General features: G+C 42.6%; 1 protein-coding gene across 1 annotated transcript in view; it reads left to right on the forward strand.

Moving 5' to 3' along the window:
• fam172a (family with sequence similarity 172 member A) overlaps window positions 1-25520 on the forward strand; it is a 148190-nt gene that overhangs the window by 57379 nt on the left and 65291 nt on the right. The window contains exons 7-8 of the mRNA XM_054610645.1: window positions 4642-4860; window positions 15691-15810. Coding sequence (XP_054466620.1) covers window positions 4642-4860; window positions 15691-15810 — 339 coding nt within the window. The remainder of the gene's footprint in view (window positions 1-4641; window positions 4861-15690; window positions 15811-25520) is intronic.

Consider the following 25520-nt stretch of genomic DNA (forward strand, 5'->3'; position numbering starts at 1 on the left):
GATCTGTTACCATCAAAGTTGTAGTGGACAAGCGCCATCTAATTTGACCATAAAAAGGGGCACATCGTTGTCATCAGACTGTTGAGAATACTGTGAAGATGGTGCCGTATGACTTCCGTTATGTCATCGTAATAAATCACAAATAAGGCATAAAATAATATTTAAAATTGCAGCTTCATGTGTTTTTTTCAATTAAATTTTTTATTTTTCTCTCAATACCATGCAGATAGTAATGAGCGTTCACGTTTTAAAAGACCCACACAATGATACATGTGGGTAGATCGGGCAGTGACGGAGGAAAGGTTTCATCTCGATGATGAGACAAGCCCTGGTTTCCTTAGCAGCGACAGCCTTTGTTGTGCTATCTGGTGTGGGACAGGCCGACAAAGGAGCGCTAAGGAGCGTCCGGAGCCGGGTGATGGGGGGTCGGGATGCCCCCCCCACCCCCTCCAGAGGGGTCGGGGCGACCCTCTTGACCGCTGGCCCCGGGGCAGGAACTCAGTGTGATGGTGGCACAGGGGCACCCACAGGGCATGGGAAGAGACTTAGCCTGCATACTGCAGCAGAAAAGACACGACTGACCCAACGCTCGAGGACCGTGTGTGTGTTTCATTTCAGACGGTGTGTGTGTGTGTGTGTGTGTGTGTGTGTGTGTGTGTGTATAGGACAAAGGCAAAGTGACCCGATGTTAGCAATGTGTGAGAGAGAGATTTAGCGGTATCAAAAGCAGGGTGACCCAAGGTTTGCAGTGTGCATTTGTGTAAGATTCACACTTTGACAGCACGTCACATCACAACACAAAGATCAGATTTAGCAGGTGTAACCAGTCTGTTCTGTGCATGCGAATGTGGGAGAGACTTAGCAGTTAGCTAGAGACACAAAGACCGAATGACCTAACTCTACAATGGTGTATGGAGAGATTTAGCAAAGACGAGGATGATGAACATTAGCTCTGTGGGAGAAATTTGTTCAGTGGGATTTTGGCGTAAGGGTTGACATTGTGCCGTTTTAATTTGATTATCATGTATTTTCTTTTAAATCATGTGTTATTTTGTGGACAGGTTGTTTTATACAATTACACAATCACAATAGTAAGTAATCATATTTAATTATAATATTTAAAAGATCACTTTTATCAAAAGATAATTATTTTAATTAAAGTTGAAAAAAAAATCCCAATAGCTTGCATGCTCAGTCCATCAGCACCAGACTCCGTGTTGTATATTTGGTTGATGGAGAGAAGAATAAGAGGAGGAAGTGTCTGGACAGGGAGAGCAGTGCTTTCCGACCTCTGTGTTTTCAAATAAATGATGGTTTCCGACATGGAGGTGAACTCGGCGGCCCTTCACCTCCACACTAAGTACGACAAACACTGGTCGCCTTTACAGCAATGTCCTTCTGGGTGACTGGACGGCTGAAAGGGTTAGCACTGTTAGCTCGGTAAGATGTGTTAGCCTCTCCATAAGAAAGGCCATAGGCTACAGGCCACTCAGGGTTAGCTTTAGGATGCTAAAGGCTAGGAACCGGGCCACTTGAGGTTACCAATAGTATGCTTAAGGCCAGAAGGGTTATTGACCAGTAAGAGCACTGAAGACTAAACATGGTTTAGGCCACTCAGGGTTAGCATCAGAACACGTGGGCCAGTGTTGCTAAACCATTAACTTTTGGCCTGGTGAACCAGGATTAGGGGAAAGGAGAACGGCACACAAAGTGATGTGATGGTGGATGTGCAAGAGGCTTTTTCTGTTATTTCTTCTCTCTGTCATTCTGTCCTGCTTTTATCGGAAATCTATGACATTGCAGTTTGCGTTAAATTATGATTTTTTTATTTTTTTTTCTTAAATATTTGTACTTTGTACTCAGTATGGAGTTGAATCATTAATTGATTAAAATTTGATCTTGTTTTTATGATGTTGCTGCCTTAGGCTGAACTTGTCTTGTCAGTTATTTTATCAGGCTGCCACCAGTGGGCAGTGGCACAAAGCTGGTGTCGATCTGGTTGGGCTACATCTCTCTGTCTCTCCTTCCTTCTCTATCTATCTTTTCTTACCATTTTATCTATCCATCTATCTATATCCATCTTCTCTGCTTCTCTCTCTCTCTCTCTCTCTTTCTGTCTCCCTCTGTCTCTTCTGCTCTCCTCCTCTCCTCGCATCTCCTATTTCTTTTTCATCCGGCGTTCCATCCGTCTGAATGTGCGCTTGTGCGACTGAAGTTCTGTATTTGTGTGCAAATGTTTCAGTGATGTCTGCAGGCTGAATCAAGTCTCACTAATATATCCTCATCTATTACCTCTCTAAGTTCACTTTTTCTTTCGTACATACATACACACAGACTTGTAAAAATCCCGGTTTGGAGAAACATCATCTACCTAGAATTTGCATACAAACTATAAAGTGGACATGTATTTTTTTCCAAGTCATAAATCACTTGCTAAATTACCATTAGACTTTCTGTACCTTGGAGTAAAATACAAAACTTAATTCCATCATCACGCAGATGCTGTTATGTAGCTGGGAATTTTTTTAAACTGGAAGTAGAAAATTCAAAACACATCTGCTGAATTTTAATAAAAAGCTAATGTAATAGTAAAATTATTTAAATTTTTAATTCTAAAATGTAATAATTTGAAATTTGATCATGTCCAATTTTCTTCTCGCTTAAAAATGCTGTCTTAAATTTATGATCTTTATATTAATACGTTTTACATCACAAAAGTGTCCAGCGAGTGATGGAGAGCCTTGTCTGAATTTGAAAGAGAGTGAGAATCAAACTAATTTTATAATCTGAATAAGTGAGAACGTGTCATTTTGCTGTTGTCAACACACGGCAGGTGCTAAGGGAAGGGGTGTGTGGCAGGTTTGATGTCGATAGGCACGGGAGGGACACACACTCATGTTGCGCCAACAGAAGACGAGCACTTTGTGTTAACACTTATTACAGAAAAGGAGACGCACCGCCTTGAGAGGACAGTGTGTGTGTGTGTGTGTGTGTGTGTGTGTGTGTGTGTGTGTGTGTGTGTGTGTGTGTGTGTGTGTGTGTGTGTGTGTGTGTGTGTGTGTGTGTGATTTGCAGAGGAAGTTGAGCTACGCTGCCTCTCTTAACTCACTTTCACATCTCCTAAAGTTCTTTTTGTCTGCCCTGGTGTCTTTGGTACTCCTTAGTGTGTTTCCTTTGTGTGTGTGTGTGTGTGTGTATGTGTGTGTGTGTGTGTGTGTGTGTGTTTATGTGTGTCAGGCGTATACCCGTAAGTATCAGGGTGTGTGTATGACAATGGCGTTTGTGTGTGAAGCACAACCAAAGTGTAACAGGAATCCATCCATTTTCTGCTTTCGTTTCAGAGTGAATTGAATTAAAATAACTTCATAGTTGAATAAAAGTCACTAAAGACTGCAAAAAAACTTCCCTTTCTCCACAATGCATGTCACTTCTGTCATTCTTAGTTATTACATCCACTTCTGTTTCTTTCATTAAACTTTTCTCTTCTATTCCAGTTTTGGCATTTTGAAGTACTGCACTAATTATTCATTAATTCACACATCATTTCCGTGGGAAAGCTTTGACAGCTATTTAAACATTTCTAGACGTTTAACTGTAGTTCTGACAAGTTTGAAGTCCTTTACACACAATAGCATGCTCATACACAGATACGTATGCAGTAGCGGCTAACTCTCTTGTTGAGTGATGGTGAGATCGATTGGGTTTGATATTAAGTGACACATGGCCTTTGGAGTCACTAAATGCTACTCACCGACTGAAACCACCGGGGCTGAATTTCAATCCCCCAGTTACTTCCCAGGCTGTCCCTGCAGTGACACACTCTCCTCTGTCTCTTTCTCTACCATTTCTTTCAGACTGGATATGCGTTATTCCCCCAGTCGTCTCACAACCTGCGTGTGGTTATGTTATTTTTTCCTCCTAGATAAAAACTACCAAGCTCTTTCTTAAACACATGAGGAACGTTTTTAAGCTTAAAAGTAGCTGACATTTTTAGGCAGTGTTATATACGTGTTTCTTAGTAGGATTGATCAAATTATTATTGTCTCTTTCTGTTTGTATAAAAAAATTAAATAAAAATAAAAATAAACAACCAAAAAAGGACAAAAGAACATTTCGTCAATATTACATTTTAGGTTTAATAAAATATATCTAAATGTATTTCAAAAGTGAAAAACAATTCTTGAGGAATTTTGGGAACTAAAAAATGAAAAAAGTACACAATCACTATTGGTGTCTGGTAATATGAATTTTCTTCAGATCTCTTTCTGACGCGGGCGCGCACACACACACACACACACACACACACACACACACACACACACACACACACACACACACACACACACACATACATGCGCACTTGTCATGCTTTTTACTGAAGCTATATATTTATTTTGCAGCTCTTTTTTGATGCCTTTTGTTTTCTCAACCTGGTTATATTTTTAATATATATTGCTATATAATGCTATATTATACAGCCCTTTGTTATAATTAAAGGTCTATACATTCACAGTTTGTATACTATACTACATCAATGAAATCAATAAATATATAAAATATAATTAATTCTGAACGCAACATGAAACATGATTCTGATGTCGTGGCTGTAAGACACTCATGTATGTCTCTTATCTGTTTTAGGAGGGCTATGGTGTGATGGTGCTCAACCCCAATGAGAACTACCTGGAGGTGGAGAAGCCGGCCATGTTCTCCCCCCTGCCCTCTCCTACGGAACCCTCCGACGAACCCGCTGAAAAGAGGGAACGCAAAGATGACAAAGAGGGCAAAAAGAAGAGAGAATTTTATGAGAAGTACCGTAACCCACAGAAGGAGACGGAGACCGAACGGATTCCTGTACGGGTGAGTCCGAGAGGGAGGGAAGAGAGAAAGAAAAGGAAAGCAGGGTGGAGAGACAGAAGGATAGATGTTCATGAAAAGCAGACACGATGGGGGGAGGCGGACAGAGGGACAGTTGCGGATCGCTGGAGGAGGTAGGAGAAGAGACATAGGTGATAAATGGGAGGGAGGAATTTGGGCAAGTTTGGAAGAAACAAAAGTGGGAAGAAGGTGCGGGGACGAGGAAGGTGGGAGGCAGCTAGCTGAGGAAGCTAGGGAAGGAAATGTTAGGTAACAAGGGATAAGGGGAGGGATGGGAGGCAGAGGGAGAAAGAGAGGCTCTTGTGTGGTCAGCCTGTGTGTGAAGAGGTTGGCCGTGCTCCAGTCGCCTCTCAGTGAGCAAGTGTTAACCACATGGCTACCTCCCTCTCTCCCTCATCCTCACCCTCTTTCCCTCTCTTTTTCTCTCTCAAATGGTGGGCTGGTCAGTGCAGCTCTGGCCCTTCACTCTTGTTGACCGCTGGGATTATTATCTCCCTAACACACACTCTGCAAACACAGCATCTTATCAAGCTACACTGACCGTACACCCCCTAATTACACACACACACACACACACACACACACACACACACACACACACACACACACACACACACACACACACACACACACACACACACACACACACACACACACACACACACACAAACTTATGCTTTGCACATACACCTGACTCTGCCAGTTTACCTTGTGGTCAAACAAAGGAAGAAACTGTTTAAATGAATATGGTATAAGTGATGAGAAATTAAAGCAATGTTGTCCTCTGCATAGATGTCTTTTGTTTTACCGCTGCCAACAAAATTAATAATTTGCCTCCTCGGTAGGGTCCAACCTTTTTATTTTTACCCAATTGAAAGCTCTCGATCAGTAAGATTTTTAAGATTACGGGCACAATGAGCAAGGGTTTTTGACAAGTTTCTTCATCAATTATCTGTTTCTTACTCTTGTTGATGGCAGTAGCGTCACAGCAGTGCATGTTCCTTGTATGTGTGTGCGTGGGTTTGTGTGTGTGTTTGTGTGTGTGTCTGTGTGAAATACGTCAGTCTCTGGTGTCTGTCAAGAGTTAGGGCTGTTGTGGGACTAGCGGGCAGTGTGTGAGCTGTCAACGCAGGCTTTTTCTCCCCCTCAAGCCCCCTGGCACTACCTTTACACACACTCTAATAAAGGATAATTAGCTGGCGTTCTATCGTACTCTATCACACTTCTTTGCATGTGCGCTGGTTTCCCACACTAGTGCACACACACTATCTGACATGAAACTCTTCTGGTAAACACACAAGAAGAGTGTTTTTAATGTAGACAAACTAACTTATATAATTTTTTCATTTTACGCCATAAATTAATAGTTAAATCTATTCCTTATTTCATGTCGGCTTGTTATATCATGTCCTAGTGTGTGTGTGTGTGTGTGTGTGTGTGTGTGTGTGTGTGTGTGTGTGTGTGTGTGTGTGTGTGTGTGTGTGTGTGTGTGTGTGTGTGTGTGTGTGTGTGTGTGTGTGTGTGTGTGTGTGTATATATGCATGTGTTGCCATCTACATACTTACGTCTGTAGAAGTGTATATTCATTTGTTTTATTTGGAAAGTGTAACTTGAATGATCCTTATATCATGAAAGAAAATCATTTTCCTCCATATAGATAAATATATCTCTTATACTCTCACTCCCTACTCTTGCGTTCAATCTATAACACTCACTAACGTTAGCAGTGTGAGATTGTTAACGCTTTCCCAACCAAGGTTCCCCTATCCTACGAGAAAGCATGCAATATTATTCATATCTTGATTTTGGGCTTAGCTTGCTTTCTGCCGTTCCTACGTAATGCGTGATGGACCGAGTCAGATGCATTGAGACAAGTGTCTTTTTCAAGTGTCTCGGAAAAACTGTGCATTTTAACAGTCTAGGCTTTTCTCCATGAGATGGAAGTCAGGACAGACATAATGAGTAACTGCAGAATGTTACACACCAGCCCAGTGTCATGTCCAACTCCTTTTCTGTTTCATTTAAGGTATCACTTTGATAATTGATTTAGCAGGCTGTAATATTGCAGTATCCAGCGTTGTGACATTTTTCAGATTTAGTTTAAAAAAAAGTTAGTTTTTTTTAGACTAGCAGGCTAATGCAAAATGATCCTAAATAACCAGAAAGTAGGGGTCATGTAAAATGTTTAGATTTTGCAGCCAAATACACCTTAGATGCAGGGATTGTCAGACTCGGGATACAGATTAATGAGTTAGCAGGTTGGCTCCGTGTTGGTGCCCCTTGAATTTTGACCTTTGACCAAGAAGTCAGCAGGATGCTAGTGTGTATGACCTCGCCTCTACCGTCCACGCCTCCTCCTGCACTGCTTAACTCTCCACTGCTCTGCCTCTGTCTGCCCCAGAGTAAGCTGTCACACACACACACACACACACACACACACACACACACACACACACACACACACACACACACACACACACACACACACACACACGCACACAAACACACTCATGACATACACACTTAAAACACACATGCAAAAATGCAAAGGCACACACATACCGACAGACAAAAGAGTAAAGGAGGTGGAACAAGAACTAAGGTTTTGATGTGCGTGTGTGTGCGTGTGTGTGCGTGTGTGTGTGTGCGTGTGTGTGTATATCCCTCTCCTTCACCTCTGTTAGTCGGAGTGGGTGGTGGATCAAATCAAACCTCTTTAGCAGGGCTGTTTTCATCTTTTTGAACAGCACCCACCCAAGACACAGGCCCTCATACACACACACTCTCTCTCACACAAACACACACACACACACACACACCTTTTTTATTCACTACACCTCACTCCCGCTGAGCTGCCAGACCACCTGCACACAGACCTTCAGAAACACGCACACACTCAAATATATACCTCCATTCCTTGTAATATAATGGAATCCAACATTACCCGAAAAACCATAAACCATACTAGAATAACCACCCGTCTTGCTCTGTATTTATACCTATGAGAGTTCCATTGTGCATTTTTTTTTTTTTTTTTTTTACCACATTGACTCACAAAGACTGACACACACACACACACACACACACACACACACGCACACACACACACATACGCCACGCCAGCCCCCTTATAGAGTTGAGTTGATTAATACGCTTCCTTACACACATTAATAAGCTCTTAACTGCTTTTAGGATTCTTACTTTTTAGCCTTGGGTTCATAGTGTGCAACCTCTCAACCTTATCTAATCCCTCTCCTCTCCTCCAGATCACACACCACTGGGCCATGTTTAGGGGGATGTTGGTGGAGGAGGGAGAGAGAAAGAGAGAACAGAGGGAGGGATGGAAGGACAGAAAGTCTGATCGGAGGGATGCTGATGAGGATAGTGGGGGGTGGGGGGAGGGGGTTAGCACTTCGCCATATAGAAGTTTGGGAGTTCACTTTACTCTGAATTTTAGCAGTAATCCAGTTAGCTATTTTCTGTCAGCCAAGCGGAGGAATGGCAGGAACAAAAGGCACATTCATGGGCTTAAGAAGCTTCCAAAGAGTTCACCCAAGGCTGGCTGGCTGGGATTAGGCCAGCAGGCCCTGGAAAGAAGAAGGGGAAAAAAAGAGCAAAGGGGACAAAAAACAGAGCTTCGCCTTTCTTTAAGCACCACTTATTTTTATAAATGACTGGAATACTTTTCTCTCCTACTCCCTTAGTTTTTTTTTATCATGCTATTTCTTTTAGGATCTCACATTCTAGGTTGTGCAGAGAGAGAGAGAGAGAGAGAGACAGACAGACAGACAGACAGAGAGGCCATCGCTCCGATAGCATTTTGAAGCAGCGGATTGAGGCTATTCCTTCTGTTCTTTTTTCTCCCACTAAATTCAGCTTCAGTGCAACTTCAAGAATGAGAGATCTGTATGAGATTGATGGTCGTTGAATGCTTTCACTAGCCTTTTCTCTAAAATGATTAATTTTTCACGATCAAACCACATGTTGGGGCCCTTCAGTGTGCTAGTGTTTCCACTCAAGGCATTATTTCATTCCCTTGTATGTAACCTTTTTTTTTTTTCCCTCCTCTCACTCTGGTTGGAGACCTATACGTTTTTTGTTGTTGTTTGTTAGCTTTTTTGTTTTGCATATCATACTTTTAGTTTTTGTGGTCTCCATTTGACGGACGTCTTGTAATGTCTCATACTTATCTGATTGTTGTGGATTGTTCAGAGTGTGTTTCCTAAAGGAAGGGGCATCCATTATTTAGGTCCTGCCTCTCCAAGACCCATTATTCCCAGCTGCAGCTGTCCACAGGGGCAGACTGAGATCCTTGTCCTTGTCTGTGTTTAGCAGACGACGTCCTGTTTCCCCATGTTCACACTGTACTACAAAAATGTCCCGAGGAGTCACTAACGCACACACAACGCACACACACTTACACGCCAAAACTTGATTATAAACATTAAGACATGGACACACGAGAACACACACAGGTAATTGTATTTGACATGGTGCTACAGTGTTTCTCTATGGGACTGGGTTTTTGCTCTTTGTCACCTTCACCCCTTTGCCCCAGCCTGTGGCCCACAAGCAATTATACAGACAGGGTTTATTTGACCTTTGCCCTGTGGTTGTGCCAAGAAGTAAGGCTCAGCATATCCAAGGACAGGTAGGGACTTGATTAACCTCTGAACTTGGTCAGAGGAGGGGTCAATAACCGGGGCTAGAGGGCAGCTCACCTGCTTGCTGCAGAGAGCAAATTGGCTGGATGCCATCTTTGTATTTTTAGGGCGTATATCTCTGTGTGAGTGTGGTGGAGGAAAAAGCTTTGACCTGCGTGCATGTGTATCTGTCTTTATAAGCTACGTTTTCATGTTAAGGCCACAGTACAAGCACACTGTGGTGTGTGGACATACATTCAGTTTTATCTTGTTGCATTTGAATTCAGTGTAACGGTGAACGAGTTTTACTTCTCAAAGTCTTAAAGTTGATTGAGCTTGTTAGATGTTGTGCTTGTTAGTGTAATGTGTAGTACATAACATCTGTATGTGAGCAGACCTTTTTGTGTTTGTGTGTTTGCTCAAGGCAGAACCAGTGTAGTGGTCTCAGATCCCTGCTCCCAATCTTCTAGTCAGGTCAACCATCAAACACATCCATCCTGCTTCCCTCGCACCTCCCCACCCACTGTGGTTCCTCTCTCTCTCTCTCTCTCTCTCTTTCCCTCTCTCTGCACACAACCCCATTGTGGATACAGGCTGACCCGAATAAAGACACACACACACACACACACACGCGCGCCTACACACAAACACAGCACCTCAGGGTCATCCTGGAACAAACACATCCTTGTCTGCCTGCCCGCTCTCCTTTGCCTTATGTCAATTAATGGCTCGCAGTAATTTCACCTGACAATCCGGGCGGCAGCGCGAGGCTAGCCGAGATGTCACAGCGATGACCTTTCTGGCCTGCAGCCGCTCTTTTCTAATAAAGAATCTCACAAACCCACAGCAACTTCCTTTGTACTTTGTTAATGAGTTATTGATTTGAAACAATGCCCAGGCAAATATTGTCAGAGCAGACTGACCTCGCCAAGGTCACGCTATTTCATTGTATACAGTCTGAGCACGCTAATCTGCACGTGGGATGACATGGACGCTATAGTTTTTCTCCTTCTCTGGCTCCATCTCCCCCTCCCTCCCTCCCTCCCTCCTCCTCCCTCCTTCCCTCCCTCCCTCACTTTCTCTCTCCCTCACACTGTATATCTGTTCATTGCAAAGTCGAATAACACACCTACACATTTCTCTCTCTCTCTCTCTCTCTCTCTCTCTCTGTCGCGCACACAGTTTCCCCCCCTCTTGTTAGTCATGCACACGTTTTTCACCTCGTTCTCGCTTTTCTCAGTCTCTTTCTCACATCATTATATTGCCAACTCTCCATAGGTACTATACTTGCTAATTACCCACAATGCCACAGTCATTATTTTCCCATCTCTGCCACTAATTTGCTCCATACCTTTCTTTCCCCCACTCTAGCAGAACCATCAGCTCCCAGACAGCTTCTAGCTAACTTCAGCTCTCTGTCGGCCTTAAAATGTACAGAGAGTAAAGGAGAAAAAGACGAGAGGGGAAGGAGGAAAAAAAAGAAAAAAGAGATGACGAAGGATTACACGTCCCAGACATTGATTAGAATGCAATTGCAAACAGGTGTCGTTGAGGCCCCCTCTTTTTAATTGTGTGCAAATAGTCACGCACACACCCAAACAAGAACTAACTTACTCTAATAACCTTCCTGCTAACACCAAACATGCAATTATGTACATTGCTTATTTAATATTAAATCATTAGGCCAAATGAAAACAATCCTGTTTTGATGAGGTCATATTAAAGAGTATAATGACTGCCGCTGCAGGTGGGTTTACCCGGTGTGTGTGGCCTGAGAGCAGGAGTGGACTGCGAGATTGAGAGAGATCGGTCAGCCAGTCGGTGTGTGTGTGTGTGTGTGTGTGTGTGTGTGTGTGTGTGTGTGTGTGTGTGTGTGTGCGTGTGTGCGAAAGCTGTGGTGTAGGTGGTTGGGCGGCTGTGGCGTAGTGGAGAGCAAGGTAGTTCTCCAATCAGACGGTCGGTGGTTCGATACCCGGCTTCGGCAGTCGATGTGTCCTTGGGCAAGACACTTAACCCCAAGTTGCTCCCGAGTCTGATGGTGGCACCTTGCATGGTAGCCTGTCATCAGTGTGTGAATGGGTGAATGATATGTAATATACTAGTGATTGTAAGTCGCTTTGGATAAAAGCGTCTGCTAAATGACTGTAATGTAATTTGAGTATTTTTTTTCTAACTTTTCCCTTGCAGGAAGGAAACTCTCAAATGTGATGCGTGTTTGTAGCACTTGTAATTTTAGTTCAGTTCTCGGTCTAACCTCTTGATATCATTTTTTCAAGATTGGAACCAGTACTGCCCAAGCAAAGGAGTCCAAACCCAATAAAGTTGTTAAGGGATCCCGTGACACTGTCCTGACACTTCTGGCTCCCACTGAAAAGTTTGTGTAAAAAGTATAATGGCTCCTAGCCACTGGATTCCTTCCGGTCCACGCTGCTCACCATCTCCTATCCTGAAATTCCAGCTTCCTCACAAGTTTTCTGAAGTCTTTTGTGTTTTTGTTGAGGAGGAGGAGGAGGAGCAGAAGGGAGGTGCAGGGGTGCAGGGAGGTCTGAAGTGGTTGTTTGTCAGAGTGTGTTGATGTTGTTAGATTCATTGCTTCCTGTGTTGGTCAGACGCTACGTTTGTGTTGGCGTTGGGTCTGTTATCCTGGCTGCAGTGCGCCCCTCTCCCCTGCTCCCCGCTCCCTTCTCATTACAGTAAATAAACACAGTCCAAGTATTGGACGACTTTTGAGTGTGTGCACAAGTTTGCATCTGCGTGCATGCAATTATTTTTGGTTTTGTGTGAGTTGTGTAAGTAATGGAAACGGCTAAATTGAACAAATTCTTGAAACTAGACAATTGGAAGGCAAACGCATTCAACAAAGGAATAACAGTTGGAACCACTAGATAATCATCCTCAATGTTGTGTAGCAGGTTGTCTAGCTGTTTTAATGGTAAGTTTGAGACACTTCTGCATTGGCTTCACTCTTCAGAACCAGAAGGTTGCCGCCTGGTTTGGAAAACTTCAGCCATAGAACCCCCATTCATTGAGTTGGTGCTCGATGTCCGAGTTGAGATGGTCGTACTGTACCTTGTGTATGAAGGTCAGCTTGAATCTTTTTTGGTCCTTCCTCCACCATTTGAACAATCTTTGGTCAGGTTTTCCCTTTACGTCTCCTTGAGGGAGGTTGGCTACAGCACCATGGCCTTAAACTTCTTGATTACATTTTGGAGGGTGGACACAGGAACATCAAGGTCTGGAGATGGACTTGTTGCCTCTAGATTGTCCATGCTTGGCTATGATCTTCTCTTTTGACCTCCTCAGAAATGTCTCTCTCAATATGAGTGAATAATATATTGCAGGCATCTGTCACTCACCTGCATAATATCCAATTATTTCTTGCAACTTCTAAAAAGGTGCAAATGATATTGTTCAGGCGTTTTATGTGTGGAATACACTCGGATTCAGCTTTTTTGCTACATGTTTATGATTTCCCTCCATAATATGTATGACTCTCTCCCTCTCTCTGTCTACTCTCCTTTTCTCTAGCTCTCTCTTTTTTCATAATTGTTAGCTATCAGCATCTGAAGACTTTATGGTCCTGAGACTGTCTAGTACGCAGATTCATACTTTATATTCTCTGAGGGGACAGTATGGATCACCATATATTTGGTAAACACACACACAAACTGCAGACACCCTCATGTCCCTTGACAGTCATGGCTGAAGGATGTTGGCAACAGGTGTGCAGATGGGACGCTATTCTGACAGTGCTGGCATATACACACATACACACAAATACACTCAAACACACACATACATACACAGTGCGAGGAAACCGTAGAAATAAATAAATAAGCTAAGATACTGTGTGAGAGCTGGTGACAGGAAGCCGGTCTCGCAGGGCGGTGTGCTCCACTGCAGCTAATTAACCCCGGGAAATAATTGCAACAATATGCAAATGCTGTTTAGATAATTCACTACATTGCCATGCCAGGTAGTCAGTCACTCTGTCGCCCGCCGCTGAGAGTGGAGGCAAAGAATGTGTGTTAGGTTGGTTGATGGAGTCAGGAGCACGATGAGACTCATTTGCCACCATTAAGACATCAACTGTGCAATATGCATCTTTAAATGATTTGTATTGATAGTGTATATAGATAAGAACAAAAAAAACGCTCCTCTTTGCATCATTTTGTAAGTTATCAGTCATTGGCTCGGTTTGTGTGCAATTGGTTGTCAGAAGAAATTATTGATGAAGTAAATATCTCTCACACACACACACACACACACACACACACAAACACAAAGGTGCTTTGTACAGAAGCATACCCTGCCTAATGTCTTCATGTCGGGCATTGTCACTAAAGGGTGGGTGGAGAGGTGGACATAACAGGAGACGGAGGAGTGTGAAGGAGAGCAGGTGGCAACAGGGGAGGAGAAAAAAAAGGTAGAAGAGAGGGAAGGGGTAAGGGGGGGAGGCAGGCTAATGAAACGGGCATCACAGATGAAGGGTGACATGGCGGAGGAGAGAGGAAGGAGACTTCAAAGGACTTTGATGTCACAGCCTTTCAGACAACTCTGCTTCAGCCAGCATCTCGTGCATGTACGATAACACACACACACACACACACACACACACACACACACACACACACACACACACACACACACACACACACACACACACACATGCGGCGCACTGATGGCAGAAGGGCAGGGCAGGAAGAGTTGCCTGCTCTTGCATCACACTCTGTGAATTGAGGTGGGTGCTGACACTACAACCCCCTCATGCTAATCTAGCAGTAAACACAAACACTCTGACAGGTTAATTTACCTCGAGACAAACACGGCAACAAAAAACACACAGCAGCACATCATCAAATAGTGGAAGCACACACACACTTGTACACACATTTGCACACACAGATACATGCAAGCAAAAACATCTCATCAAATCACAAGCTACCTTACTTTCTTGAAAGGTAAAGTTTAAACCATATTGTATGGATTGATGTGTTCGACACCATCTCCTCAATTACCACCTTTAGGAAAAAAAGGGAATGTTGAAGTAATAATCTTTCTTTGATAATATACCATCTTACTTTGTGAAATGCAAACACATTTATGGAAACTAACAAACACCTGCTTAGTCCTTTACGTCATATCCATAAGTCTTTGTTTTGGAGCCACATGGAACAGTTTGACACTTAATTAACAGATGAGCGTTCATTCTTTGTAGACCATGTGTTTGTTTGTTTCAAGATATTCTTTTTTTTTTATGTATCTGTATGCTAATTAAAAGGATTGCGTGTGAATAGGGTGTTTGCATCCAGTATTGTGCTATGTCATTATCTTAAATACAGCGTGGTGTTGTGATCTAAAGATACAGTTGGTTCTAGTCAACAAAGCTCCATGTGCGGTGCAACCTCTAGTGGGAATGTATTGTTGATTTCTATTGTGAACCAGACAGTTTGATAGGAAATCAAAGTCTAGAATCAATGTCACAAGTTCATTAATGGATGCCCTTTTCTCGCCTGTACTTTTACAATTGTTCTTTCCAGTCCAGGATAAGAGCCTACGTCTCTGGTTAATTAAACATGCCTCTGGTCGTGTGTGTGTTATCCTGCATGTGCGTGTGTGTGTATGATCGTGTGAATGCAGATGAGAGTGTGAACAAACCCAGGGGTTTGTGATTGTCTTTGCTGGTGCAAAACTGTGCTGTTTTGTTTATGCATGTGTATATCCTCCTTTTTTTTTTTTCCTTTGACCTTCCCCTAGTGTCTTCCCATTATGCCTCTACTGGTGTATAGATGGGCCATCGATTCAGCAGCAGGGCACAAATTAAGATTTAAACGTTACGTCACCCATCCTATTGAGTTTTACATTTAGGGCATTTGCAATATGCAAGACTTATTGATTTAGCAAAGTGTGGCTCTTTATAGAATCCCCTCTGGCCACCACTACTTTTTGTTTCTCTTTCGTACCTTTCCTTTTGGGCTGGCCCAGAGGTGCAGGTTTTGATGCTGTAGCATTGAATTAAAATAGTTTGATAACTCTATTGATGCTGGATGGACACATATCTTAAATGTTTCGTAGTTGCACAACTGAGTTTGTTGACAGCCTTCAGGCTCATGTGATCAACCTCATTGTTCTTTGTTGTGGACATAACATTAGAGTTTTTGTGTTGCAGGAAAATGGTTCCTCGGAGGAACACGTGCTGTACGTGTGGGACCACTTTGTGTCCAAAGCGGCAGCCAAGAACGTTTTCATCATGGCCCACAGCTACGGAGGGCTTTCTTTCGTTGAGCTGGTGAGTGTTTTAGTTTTTTCCGCTTATCCTTTCTACCTCCCACCGACAAAGAGACACACTGAAACAAAATGCACTCCTGTCAGCACAATCACTCAAATACATGTTTGTGTGGGAAGAGCTGCATAAAAACTGTTGTATAAACTTAAGTTTGCATTGCTACTATACTGTAGCATACCAACACCCATAAATGCACACAAACATTTCAGTATGCAAAACAACTACATATTGTCAAACACACACATACATGGAAACAAGAAGAGCAGCATTCACACCGGTCACCTCAGGGAGACAGGCAGCAGAGTGATGGTGTGTGAAACATGGTGGAACGATTAAAAATAAATAGCATTTAGTTTCTTTGAAAAAGTACTGCCTCTGTAAACAATCTGGTTCATCCTTGTCCTTGGGCACTATCCACCTCCTCTACACATCAAGAGCAGGAGGAAAACAGGGGGAAGAAGAGGGCTGGATAAAGAAATGTAGTTATGGAAATACAAACAACAGTGTTACTGTTAAACCAGATCTGCTGCAGAGCATTCAGATCTCCCAGCCTTAAGAGAGACAGAGGATAGGCTGATATATGGTGGGAGGCAAGTGGATTTGAAGGAATTAATGGTGCACAGGGGAGGGTGAAAGTAAAAGTTTGGCCAGCCGTTTGGCTTCATAACCGCACCCTTCAGCTAAATGGGCCTACAGTGTGTCTTTTGTGGGTTACATGAGGGCTTCTGAGGTCAATGCTTTAATTTCTGGTCTATGGTTTACTGTGATATCCTAGTGGGACTCTGCATCACATATTGATCATCACTTTCTCATCTGTTGTTTTAATGATTAAAGTTACCTATTAATAATAAAGCCGTGTGCAGGACGCCAATACCATCATGGTGAGTTACCTACCAGGCCGGAGTAGCATTTAGGAGTCATGGTTAATGGTCCTTAGGTTTGTTTGTACCCTGTAAGACTGCTACTTGCTGTTTGACTTATCTTTTAATCTAAGTCTAATGCGTATACTAGTGACTTATACAGCAACAAAAACCTGTACCGTGTAGTTAATGTCTTTGAGAAAGGATAAAACCTCACTCTGGCTTTGAGCTCTTTCATGCCATTTTATTTAATACAATGTTTTGATCATAAACATGGCGAAGACTGAGCTGGCAGCTCGAGCTAACGATGCCTTATAAGTCTCTATCTATTTTAAACAATATTAATCACACTGATGAATCACAGTGTGTAAAACATCTTTGAACAATTTCTTCTATTGATTCCAGCAGACCGTAGCTCCCAACAACTTGATAATAAGAAGCAAAAAAACCAACTAAAAGTCTAGTTCGGGTGTGTTCGCGGCTTCTGAAATTCCAACCACGTGTATGTAGCTTTCGTGGCTCAGTGCCAGGCTTGTTGCAAACATGCTGCGCTAGCCGCGTTAGCATTTCAAATACTTAGGACTGCACTGTCTCAAGCTCTGCTAGCCAACATACGGTGCTAGCTGTGTTTGCAAGCCTCTCTATGATCTGAGAGCTCGAGTACTTTGGCAGTTTGCTGGTTTCTGGATCTGAAGGGATTTACTGCTAGACTCACCATATTCCATATTATTCAAGACATATCTCTTCTCTTTTCTTAGTAAAGGGAAGAAAGGGAAGGTGGCACAATGAGGATACGGCTAGTGGGGGATTAAAGGTGGGCACTTGTCCCACTGGTGTTTTCAAGAATATTTTATTTTCTTTCTTTCTATTTCACCTACTCTTGTTTTGTTTAGTATTTTGTAATTTTAATTTGGCTGCTAAATATTCATGCAGTGTTTTGTCCGTGACAGCCTCACAATCTCCTGGGCTTTCTGGCTGTGTGACGAAGACTAGCTATTCTCTCTATTTGTCTCTTTCTGTCTCTCTACGTTTCCTTCAGTCAGACTCCCTCTCTGTGTACAGGCCTCGACGAGGTTTTTAACTGCTTTCTTTTATGTGATGTCCTTGTCGTGTGGAAATCATCTTTTTAAAATACTCGTATACACAATGTGCATATATAAATACATAGCATATAGCAGATGCAGTATGGGGGAGGTAACATCAAAACAGTGACTTGAAAGATCCTTGTGTTCACTTTAAGTGACAAGTTGTTTGAGTATGCCATTGTCAGGGTTCCCTTGAGGCCAGCCCAGCTTCTGTTGTCTATAAGTGTCGATACTCCGTCGCCTCTTTCCAAACTGACACAAACACATACACATATTCATATTTTTTATCATCTTCCCTCAGTTACCCACCCATACCTAACAGCAACTCGTCCACAGAGACTAGTGTGCAAACTTGTCCAAGCCAATCATGCTGGTTTTGAAGAGAGTCTTTTGTATTATTATGATTTATAAGTGTTATTATTATTATTATTATGTTTAGGTGCATTGTTCATATTAAGTATTATACTCCAGGCTATTTGGCTTTTTATCCAAATACACTCAGACTACTTACATCATTCAGGAGTACCATGTAAATATACACATGGGATTTAAGGGAGCCACTATACATTTCTTGCTTTTTCTTGCTCTGTTTTTGCTCTCCCTCACGCATAAGCATGCATACACTCATACACACATACATGTGCACACCGTCTACTTAATTGAGGAGAAAGCGGTCCAGCGGGACATGGTGGGAGGTGTGTGCGCATGAGCAGGCGGGTGGAGAGTGGAGCCTTGCGGGATGAATCGTTTGACACAAGAGAAGACCCAGAGAAAACAAGCTGTCTGTGGGTTAATTACTCCTCGGCTTTGCAGTTAATAAATACATTTCTGATCAAGCACATCAAAAAAGGCCCACCATTTATTTCTCCTGCTCGCTCCCCATGCTCCGGAGCATGTTAGCCCCTGTTGGGAGCGCTCAAGTGTTTCATTGCAATTTGATTTCTTTTAAAACACTTCACAGTGTGTACTGACTAATTATAGATACATCAAAGAGTAGCTAACTGCCTTTGAATAAGTGCTGCAGGGGGAAAGCTCTTTCTCTGCTTCGCCTCCACCTTTCTCGCCCCCTTTCCCCTCTCTATCATTTTTCAGCGATCACAGAATCCATCGGTGCTACTTTGTGTTAAACCCAGTATTCCTACATTCTCTCAAAGTCTTACAGGTTTTAGCCTGGTTGTGGACTGTCTCTCTCTCTCTGCGTCTCTCCATCTCTTACACACACTCACACACACACACACACACACAAACTGTCCATGCTCCTCTAGTTTCCAGGTCTGCAGTATCCTTTTCTTCACCTCAGGACAAACTCTCACCCCAGAAAGAAGTAGATAGAGAGAGTAAGGGACCGGGGGGCTAGAACCATACAGAAGAAGGGCCCTGCCTCCATCTCTCTCCATTGGCTCAGCCTGTCTTTTCATCTTTCTTCATTGCCAGGAGTGCGGGGGGGAAGTGGGTGTGTTGCGTGGGGGGGGGGGGGGGGTTGGTGGGAAGGGCGGGTTGTGTTGAGGAAGGGCTGTCTAACCCGCACTAACCTTCGGAGCAAAAAAAAAAAAAGGAGCTCTCTTATTGGATAGGACAGGGCAGCATTATATAAGGACTTATGTAAGAATGCATCTGTCTCCGAGTACACAAATGTGTGGGTGCCAACCAGACAACCAGCCAGCCGCCACAACAGCCCCTCAAGAACACGATTACCGATTTTAAGTGTCCTCTGTGAACGCGCCACATATATACAGTACATGCTTGCAGGATATCTTCCTGTATACTTTCTGTCTAGAGCCATCTGTTTCAATCTATAATGAATATACCTTAGTTCTCTCTCTCTCTCTCTCTCTCTCTCTCTCTCTCTCTCTCTGTCATCCTTGGTTGCATGTGCGTTCATGTGTATGTGTGTGTGTGTGTTTTGGCCAGGAGTCGGATGTGGGAAGAGATGCTTGAGGTGAGACGAATAGATATGAAGGAGTTCTTCACTCCTTGTGGACTTCATCGCCATACCAGTGTGTGGAGGATGAGAAAGATGAAACACTGCCGGGTGAATCAGTCTGAGTCAGAGAAGTTAGTTTTACATAGCTCGGAGTTTAAAGATTGATTTACCTTATATGGCATCCTCACACTAAATGAGTTTTTTTTATGTTGTAAGGGAAGATGCATAAAATAATAGAGCTTCGTTGTGCCTAATCAGATTCTCAAGTTAAAATAAAAGAAAGAAAAAGTAGTTACTCTTATATTTTCTGTCTCTTTAAGATTCCCTATTCATTTAACAAAGACAGTTTTTCAGACAAGCTCATTCCCATTTCTCTGTGCAATGCAACTGTTTTTTTACTTTGTTTGCACAGTCGTCCTTAACTTTCTCACTCTTTAATCTTTACTTTATGTACGACACTCTTTCACCACAATATTTGCCATCCCCCAAATCCACTCTGCTTTATGTCCTGTATTGTGCCCTCATTTCCTACCTCCTCCTAATTCCTCCTCTCCCAGTCGTGGTGACCCTCAGGGCAGCTGTGGTGCCAGCTATACCCTCTGTGCAGGACTTCATGACTGGCATGGTAACAGCCCACTGAACACATGGCGCTGTGCAAACACTTTGGGTTCCAGTCCTCACCCTTTTTACAGCATGTCTCTGGAAAATCAAAAAAATGCACATAAGTAAATATTAGAACACATTATATTAAGTGTTGTTATGTACCTTATTCTTATTTTTACTTATACTACTTTGAAAGTTCTCTATACGACATTCAGTACATTAATATAGCAGCAAACAACTACATATTTACATATTCTGGATGTAAAGATATATTGGAGTCATGGCTTCCTGAGCAGAGAATGAAGTTGCTCTTCCTCTCTCTCTCTCTCTCTGTGTGTGTGTGTGTGTGTGTGTGTGTGTGTGTGTGTGTGTGTGTGTGTGTGTGTGTGTGTGTGTGTGTGTGTGTGTGTGTGTGTGTGTGTGTGTGTGAGTGAGTGACATTTTTGACAGCATATACATCAATTGCTGCACTTCATTCTTTCTAAATGTATCCTTTAAAATGTCATGTAATGTGTATTGTCAACTTCGAGGGTTTAAAAGAAAAATACGTATTCACTTTCTTACTGTGATTTTGTTTTCATATTTTTTTATGTGTATTAAATGCGTCGAAATAGAAAACTAGACATTGTGGTTTCAGGTGGTTTAAGTTATCTTCTGCATTGGAGGTATTTATAAGAACAACAGCAGGGAGAAGTGACAAGCAGCCTCTCAGAATTGCTCATTGTACAGTTGCTGACGTTCTACAATTTCCAAACTCTTATCTAACCTCAGCTGATTCTTGGATGAATTGGTGTCTAGCTTGCCAGCTAACACAACACAAAATGTAAAAAAGACACATTAGAAGATGTTGGAAGTTTTTTTCTCTTTTGTTGGAAGTTTTTCCTTTCAACCCTGCCTACAGTGTTTGTGTTTTCCTACACTAAACAGGTCCCAGACCAATCGCTCTACTGAATGCGTAGACATAAAATTGATATTGATCTTTCGACAGACTCTAACTCCCAGTCAGACAGTAAACAAGTTGATTTCCTGAAAATGTTGTATTCCTTTAAACTGTGTCAAACTAAGTTCTAAGTTGCACTTTGTATTTGAAATACTCTTCAAGGACCAGTGCAACCTTCACCTGAGTTCATCACCACACAAGCAATTTGTTGACAAAATCATCCCAGATGTGAAGACATCCATACACAGGCTCTGTAAATCCCCTCGTCTAATGTTGTATGCACGTCTCGGCCGCCTCCAAAACTCTGAGTGCTAGCCTGTCTATTGCTTCTGGAGGGGATGAAGAGAAGGTTTGTTTTTATCTCAAGGTTCTCCATAGCTGGCGGGCTTGCAAGCGGTGCAGTAGTAGTGCAGTTTCCTGTGTGTATGTCTGTCTCGGTGTGCATGTGTGCTTATGTCTATGTCCGCAAGTGTGTGCACACATATTGTGTAGGTCTAGTGTATGGGTGTGTGTGTGTGTGTGTGTGTGCGCACATATGGATACGTGCACGTCTGTGTGTGTCGGCTCTAGCCTGGAGAAGCTTGTATCGTCCTGAGCAGAACAGCTTGGTGGAGAGCAGCTATCAGAGCCACGTTAGGGGAGGAGAGGAGGAGAGGGTGAGAGGCGATGATAAATGGCTGGGGCACACTAGCAGAAATTAGTGGAGCCGTATGCAAAGCTGTGGCGTTTTGTTTGATGTGAAACAAAAGGACCACCATGACAAAAGTGCCTGCCAGCCTGCACAGCAGGACAGCAGCCCTCAGGACATACACCATCGCCACTGTGTTGGTACGCACTTGCGTGTGTGTGTGTGTGTGTGTGTGTGTGTGTGTGTGTGTGTGTGTGTGTGTGTGTGTGTGTGTGTGTGTGTGTGTGTGTGTGTGTGTGTGTGTGTGTGTGTGTGTGTGTGTGTGTGTGTGTGTGTGTGTGTGTGTGTGTGTGTGTGGTAACGCATGCATATCATGCATGGTGCTGTTTTCCAGCCCTGTCTATATTATGTATATTATCCCTCTCTGTGTTTTTGTGCTCTGCTCGTAATGACAGACAATGACTAGCCCTTTGTACACCATGAAAAGACACGGTTTCTTCCTCCGTACAGCTTCAGCATATTTGCTCTATTAAGCAGCTGAAATGTAGACGTCTAATTTTTTTTTTTTTTTTTTTTGTGTGAATGAATAGGCATCTTGGAGAGCGGCTCTCCTCTTAACATAGGGATGTAAATTGAACTGTTTAAATGTCACGGCGAGCAAACTGATTTGATTTCAATTGATTTGCTTGTTTCCGGAGAAAAAAAAGCCCTCCCTTGCCAAACCTTTGCTGCGCTGGCTGCCACAGATAGACCAAGGTCTTTCTTTCCACCTCAACAACACATTGTAGGGCTTCTGAATTCTTCTATCTGCTGTGATTATGTACAAATGGCCTTCATTTGCCATCCATTTCAAAGCTGTAGTGCTGCATTGTGACTAGAGGCAGATGACGCAGACCAAATTACAGCGGGTTTGCTGTCTGAAAAGGATACTCGCACAATAGGCTTTGTGAAGTATTCCCTTCAATACGTCGCCATTATTCTCACCTTTGTTGGTGTTTCGCTCTATGTTTCAGGAGCATCTTTGGTTTCTAGATTACATTTGTGGTGTTGGTAAGGAGCAGGGGGTTGGTAATGCTTTACTCACCTCTTGTCGCTCTTGTGCTGTTCCTTTTTAATATCATACGAATAGATTTTGTGTGAGATTCCAATTTAGTTGTTTGTTGTTTTTTTGTGCTGCATTTTTTTGACGTCCTTCATTATTAATTCTGTCTTGTTTTTATAGAAGCACAGTTGTAAGACTATCAAGGTCTTAGAACATTAACACAATGTTTTGGTTTATTTGTCATAAATTCCTCATTCAGTTATACATAAACTGCATTCCTTATTTAGTCAGTTGTTTCAAAATGACTCAGTTAACCGAAGGATGCAGCACAACATTGTTATAGTTGGCAGGAATCTGCTCTGCCGTTCTGAAAGTGTGGATCCCATTTGTCCCTTAGTTATCCTCCTTCTTCATGTGTCCTATTTGCTGCTAGAATTTTTCTTCCTTCTGATTTTTAATCATATCAACAAACAAAATGGATTTCAAGAGGATTTATCTAGAATATCAGGGACTTTTTAACAATGTCCCTTTATTTCTCTCCATTTTTGGTACTATCCATGGACACTGACATTTCTGTGATCACTTGACTTTCTAATCTCAGTCCGTGGATTAGGATAGATGCTCCTGTTACAACACAGGAAAAGTAGACTGTCATGAGAGGTTGTGAGAGAAGTGATTCACCGTGTGTTCAGTGTTTCAACCGCTGTTTTTTCTTGTTTTCCTTAACTTTTGTGGTTCAGGTTTAGAGAGATCATCCGAGACATAGCCAACAACCAAGGGCAATTCAAGGCATCACTTTCATTTTCAAACTATTTTAAAAAAACTTGTTGACATACAGTACGAGTCTTGTTTTGATCAAACTCTTCTATAGCGTTCTCAAAAGCCCAGAGGCAGGCGTGGAGCTGTTGCTCTTACCTTAGGGCTCTGAGGCAGGACCAGTCAATGCGCTCTCTGGATCACTTCCATATATCTTGGTTTACATCTTAGGGTTGAAGAATCCGTCTTTGTCTTTGAATGCTTTTAAAGTATCTTAATCTTTCTCCTTGTCTTTTTCTGTATGCTAGTCAGTAGTTTAAGTGCATAGCTTTCTTTTATCGCGACCAGTTCAGTAAGTTGCTGTCAATTATTTATTGCTTACAGAGAAAAAAGTAAGCAATCTCTGGATCTTAAGTTGGTTATGCACTACTTCTAATTGGTCTGTGATGGCTTATGATTGATACCAATTTCAGACTCCGGTATATGAGGGCATCAGTAAATGTCAGCTGTTGGTTTTTATAGTTCCTCTTATCCAGTCCTTGGTCTGACTATTCATAGTTTTAAGCGGCCCAGCATGATTTCACCTGGTCGTCACGGTTACCCACTCTTCTCTTTCGTTCCTCAAAACACACAGATGTTGCCATGGTGACGTAATTGAAAATCCTTACACCTAAAACAAGTATTGTTGAGGTGACTTATTCATAAGTCTCCTCTCACCTTTTTTTGTCTTCATGTTTTTTTTTTTCTTCCCTGATGGAAAAAAAGAAGTGAAAAATCCATCAGTACATCATTGTGCAAAAGCTCTTCTTAATCTCCCTTGTCCTGCCCCATCCCCACCCCACCCCCACCCCCACCCCATCCCCTACCTCTTGTCAACGGGGTCTTTCTTGCCACTTGGTGATATAAGAAGCCCAGCTAGTTGAGGTTCATTTGAGTTCAGTGAAATCTTTAGGGATTCATCATTACATATTTACTGGCTGAGGCTGATCTTGCTGTAAGGTTCTACCCTCATCCCATTGATCTAGTGCGCATGTTCACTCCCGAGGTTACGGGACGTGCTTCCATTTGCATAAGGCCCTGGGCAAGGTTCTTTCCACCATTGATTGGCCTGTCCATGAGCGCCCCGTGCCTTCTCACATTGATCACTTTGTTTTTTCCCGGAGACAGTGCTACTCAGAGTTCAGCTGCAGCTCCAACATATCAGACCTGCCGGAGGAAGGGAGACCAACAGGGAGAGAGGATGAGAGATCACAAGAGAGGGAGAAGCAGGAGTCAGAGGGTGTTGATGGAAAACTTTAGAGCCAATATCTTAGTAATTGTGCATACTTTTCCTTTGAAATTTAAGTTTTAGCCTGCCACCCATTTGTCTTTACTCCTTAAGACTGTGTTTCCCTGAGCTAGCTGCCTGAGAAGTACACACTGCTTTTACCAGGCTAAACACATGCATATATGCACCTAATCAGATTTACAATGAAACACACAGAACACTCAGCACACAGATATTTGCATTTCCACTCATACCTGAATTGCCACCTTTCCTGTTTATCCTCACCCTCTGCTTTAACCGAGGTCTGCATATATCAGAGTGCTATAGAGAAAGCTCTCCTCTCCTAAGCTGTCTTTCACTCACTGAAGATGCTGTCTTCATTTACTCAGGGTTTTCCGTGCTCTCTACCATATTTGAGAAGCATGCTTTTATGCCATGCTAAAGTCACTATTATAAAAAGTTTTTCTGTATTGTTCTTTTGTCAAGTTTATAACAGACAGACCCGTATTCTTTATGCATATGCTATAGTATACTTGTATGCTTGAATATGAATGCACAATAGTTTTGCGTATTTGTGGAGTTTTATGAAGGTTGAGAAGCTAAATCAT

The sequence above is a fragment of the Anoplopoma fimbria genome, chromosome 13, assembly GCF_027596085.1.
Source record: "Anoplopoma fimbria isolate UVic2021 breed Golden Eagle Sablefish chromosome 13, Afim_UVic_2022, whole genome shotgun sequence".
Classification (NCBI taxonomy): Eukaryota; Metazoa; Chordata; class Actinopteri; order Perciformes; family Anoplopomatidae; genus Anoplopoma; species Anoplopoma fimbria.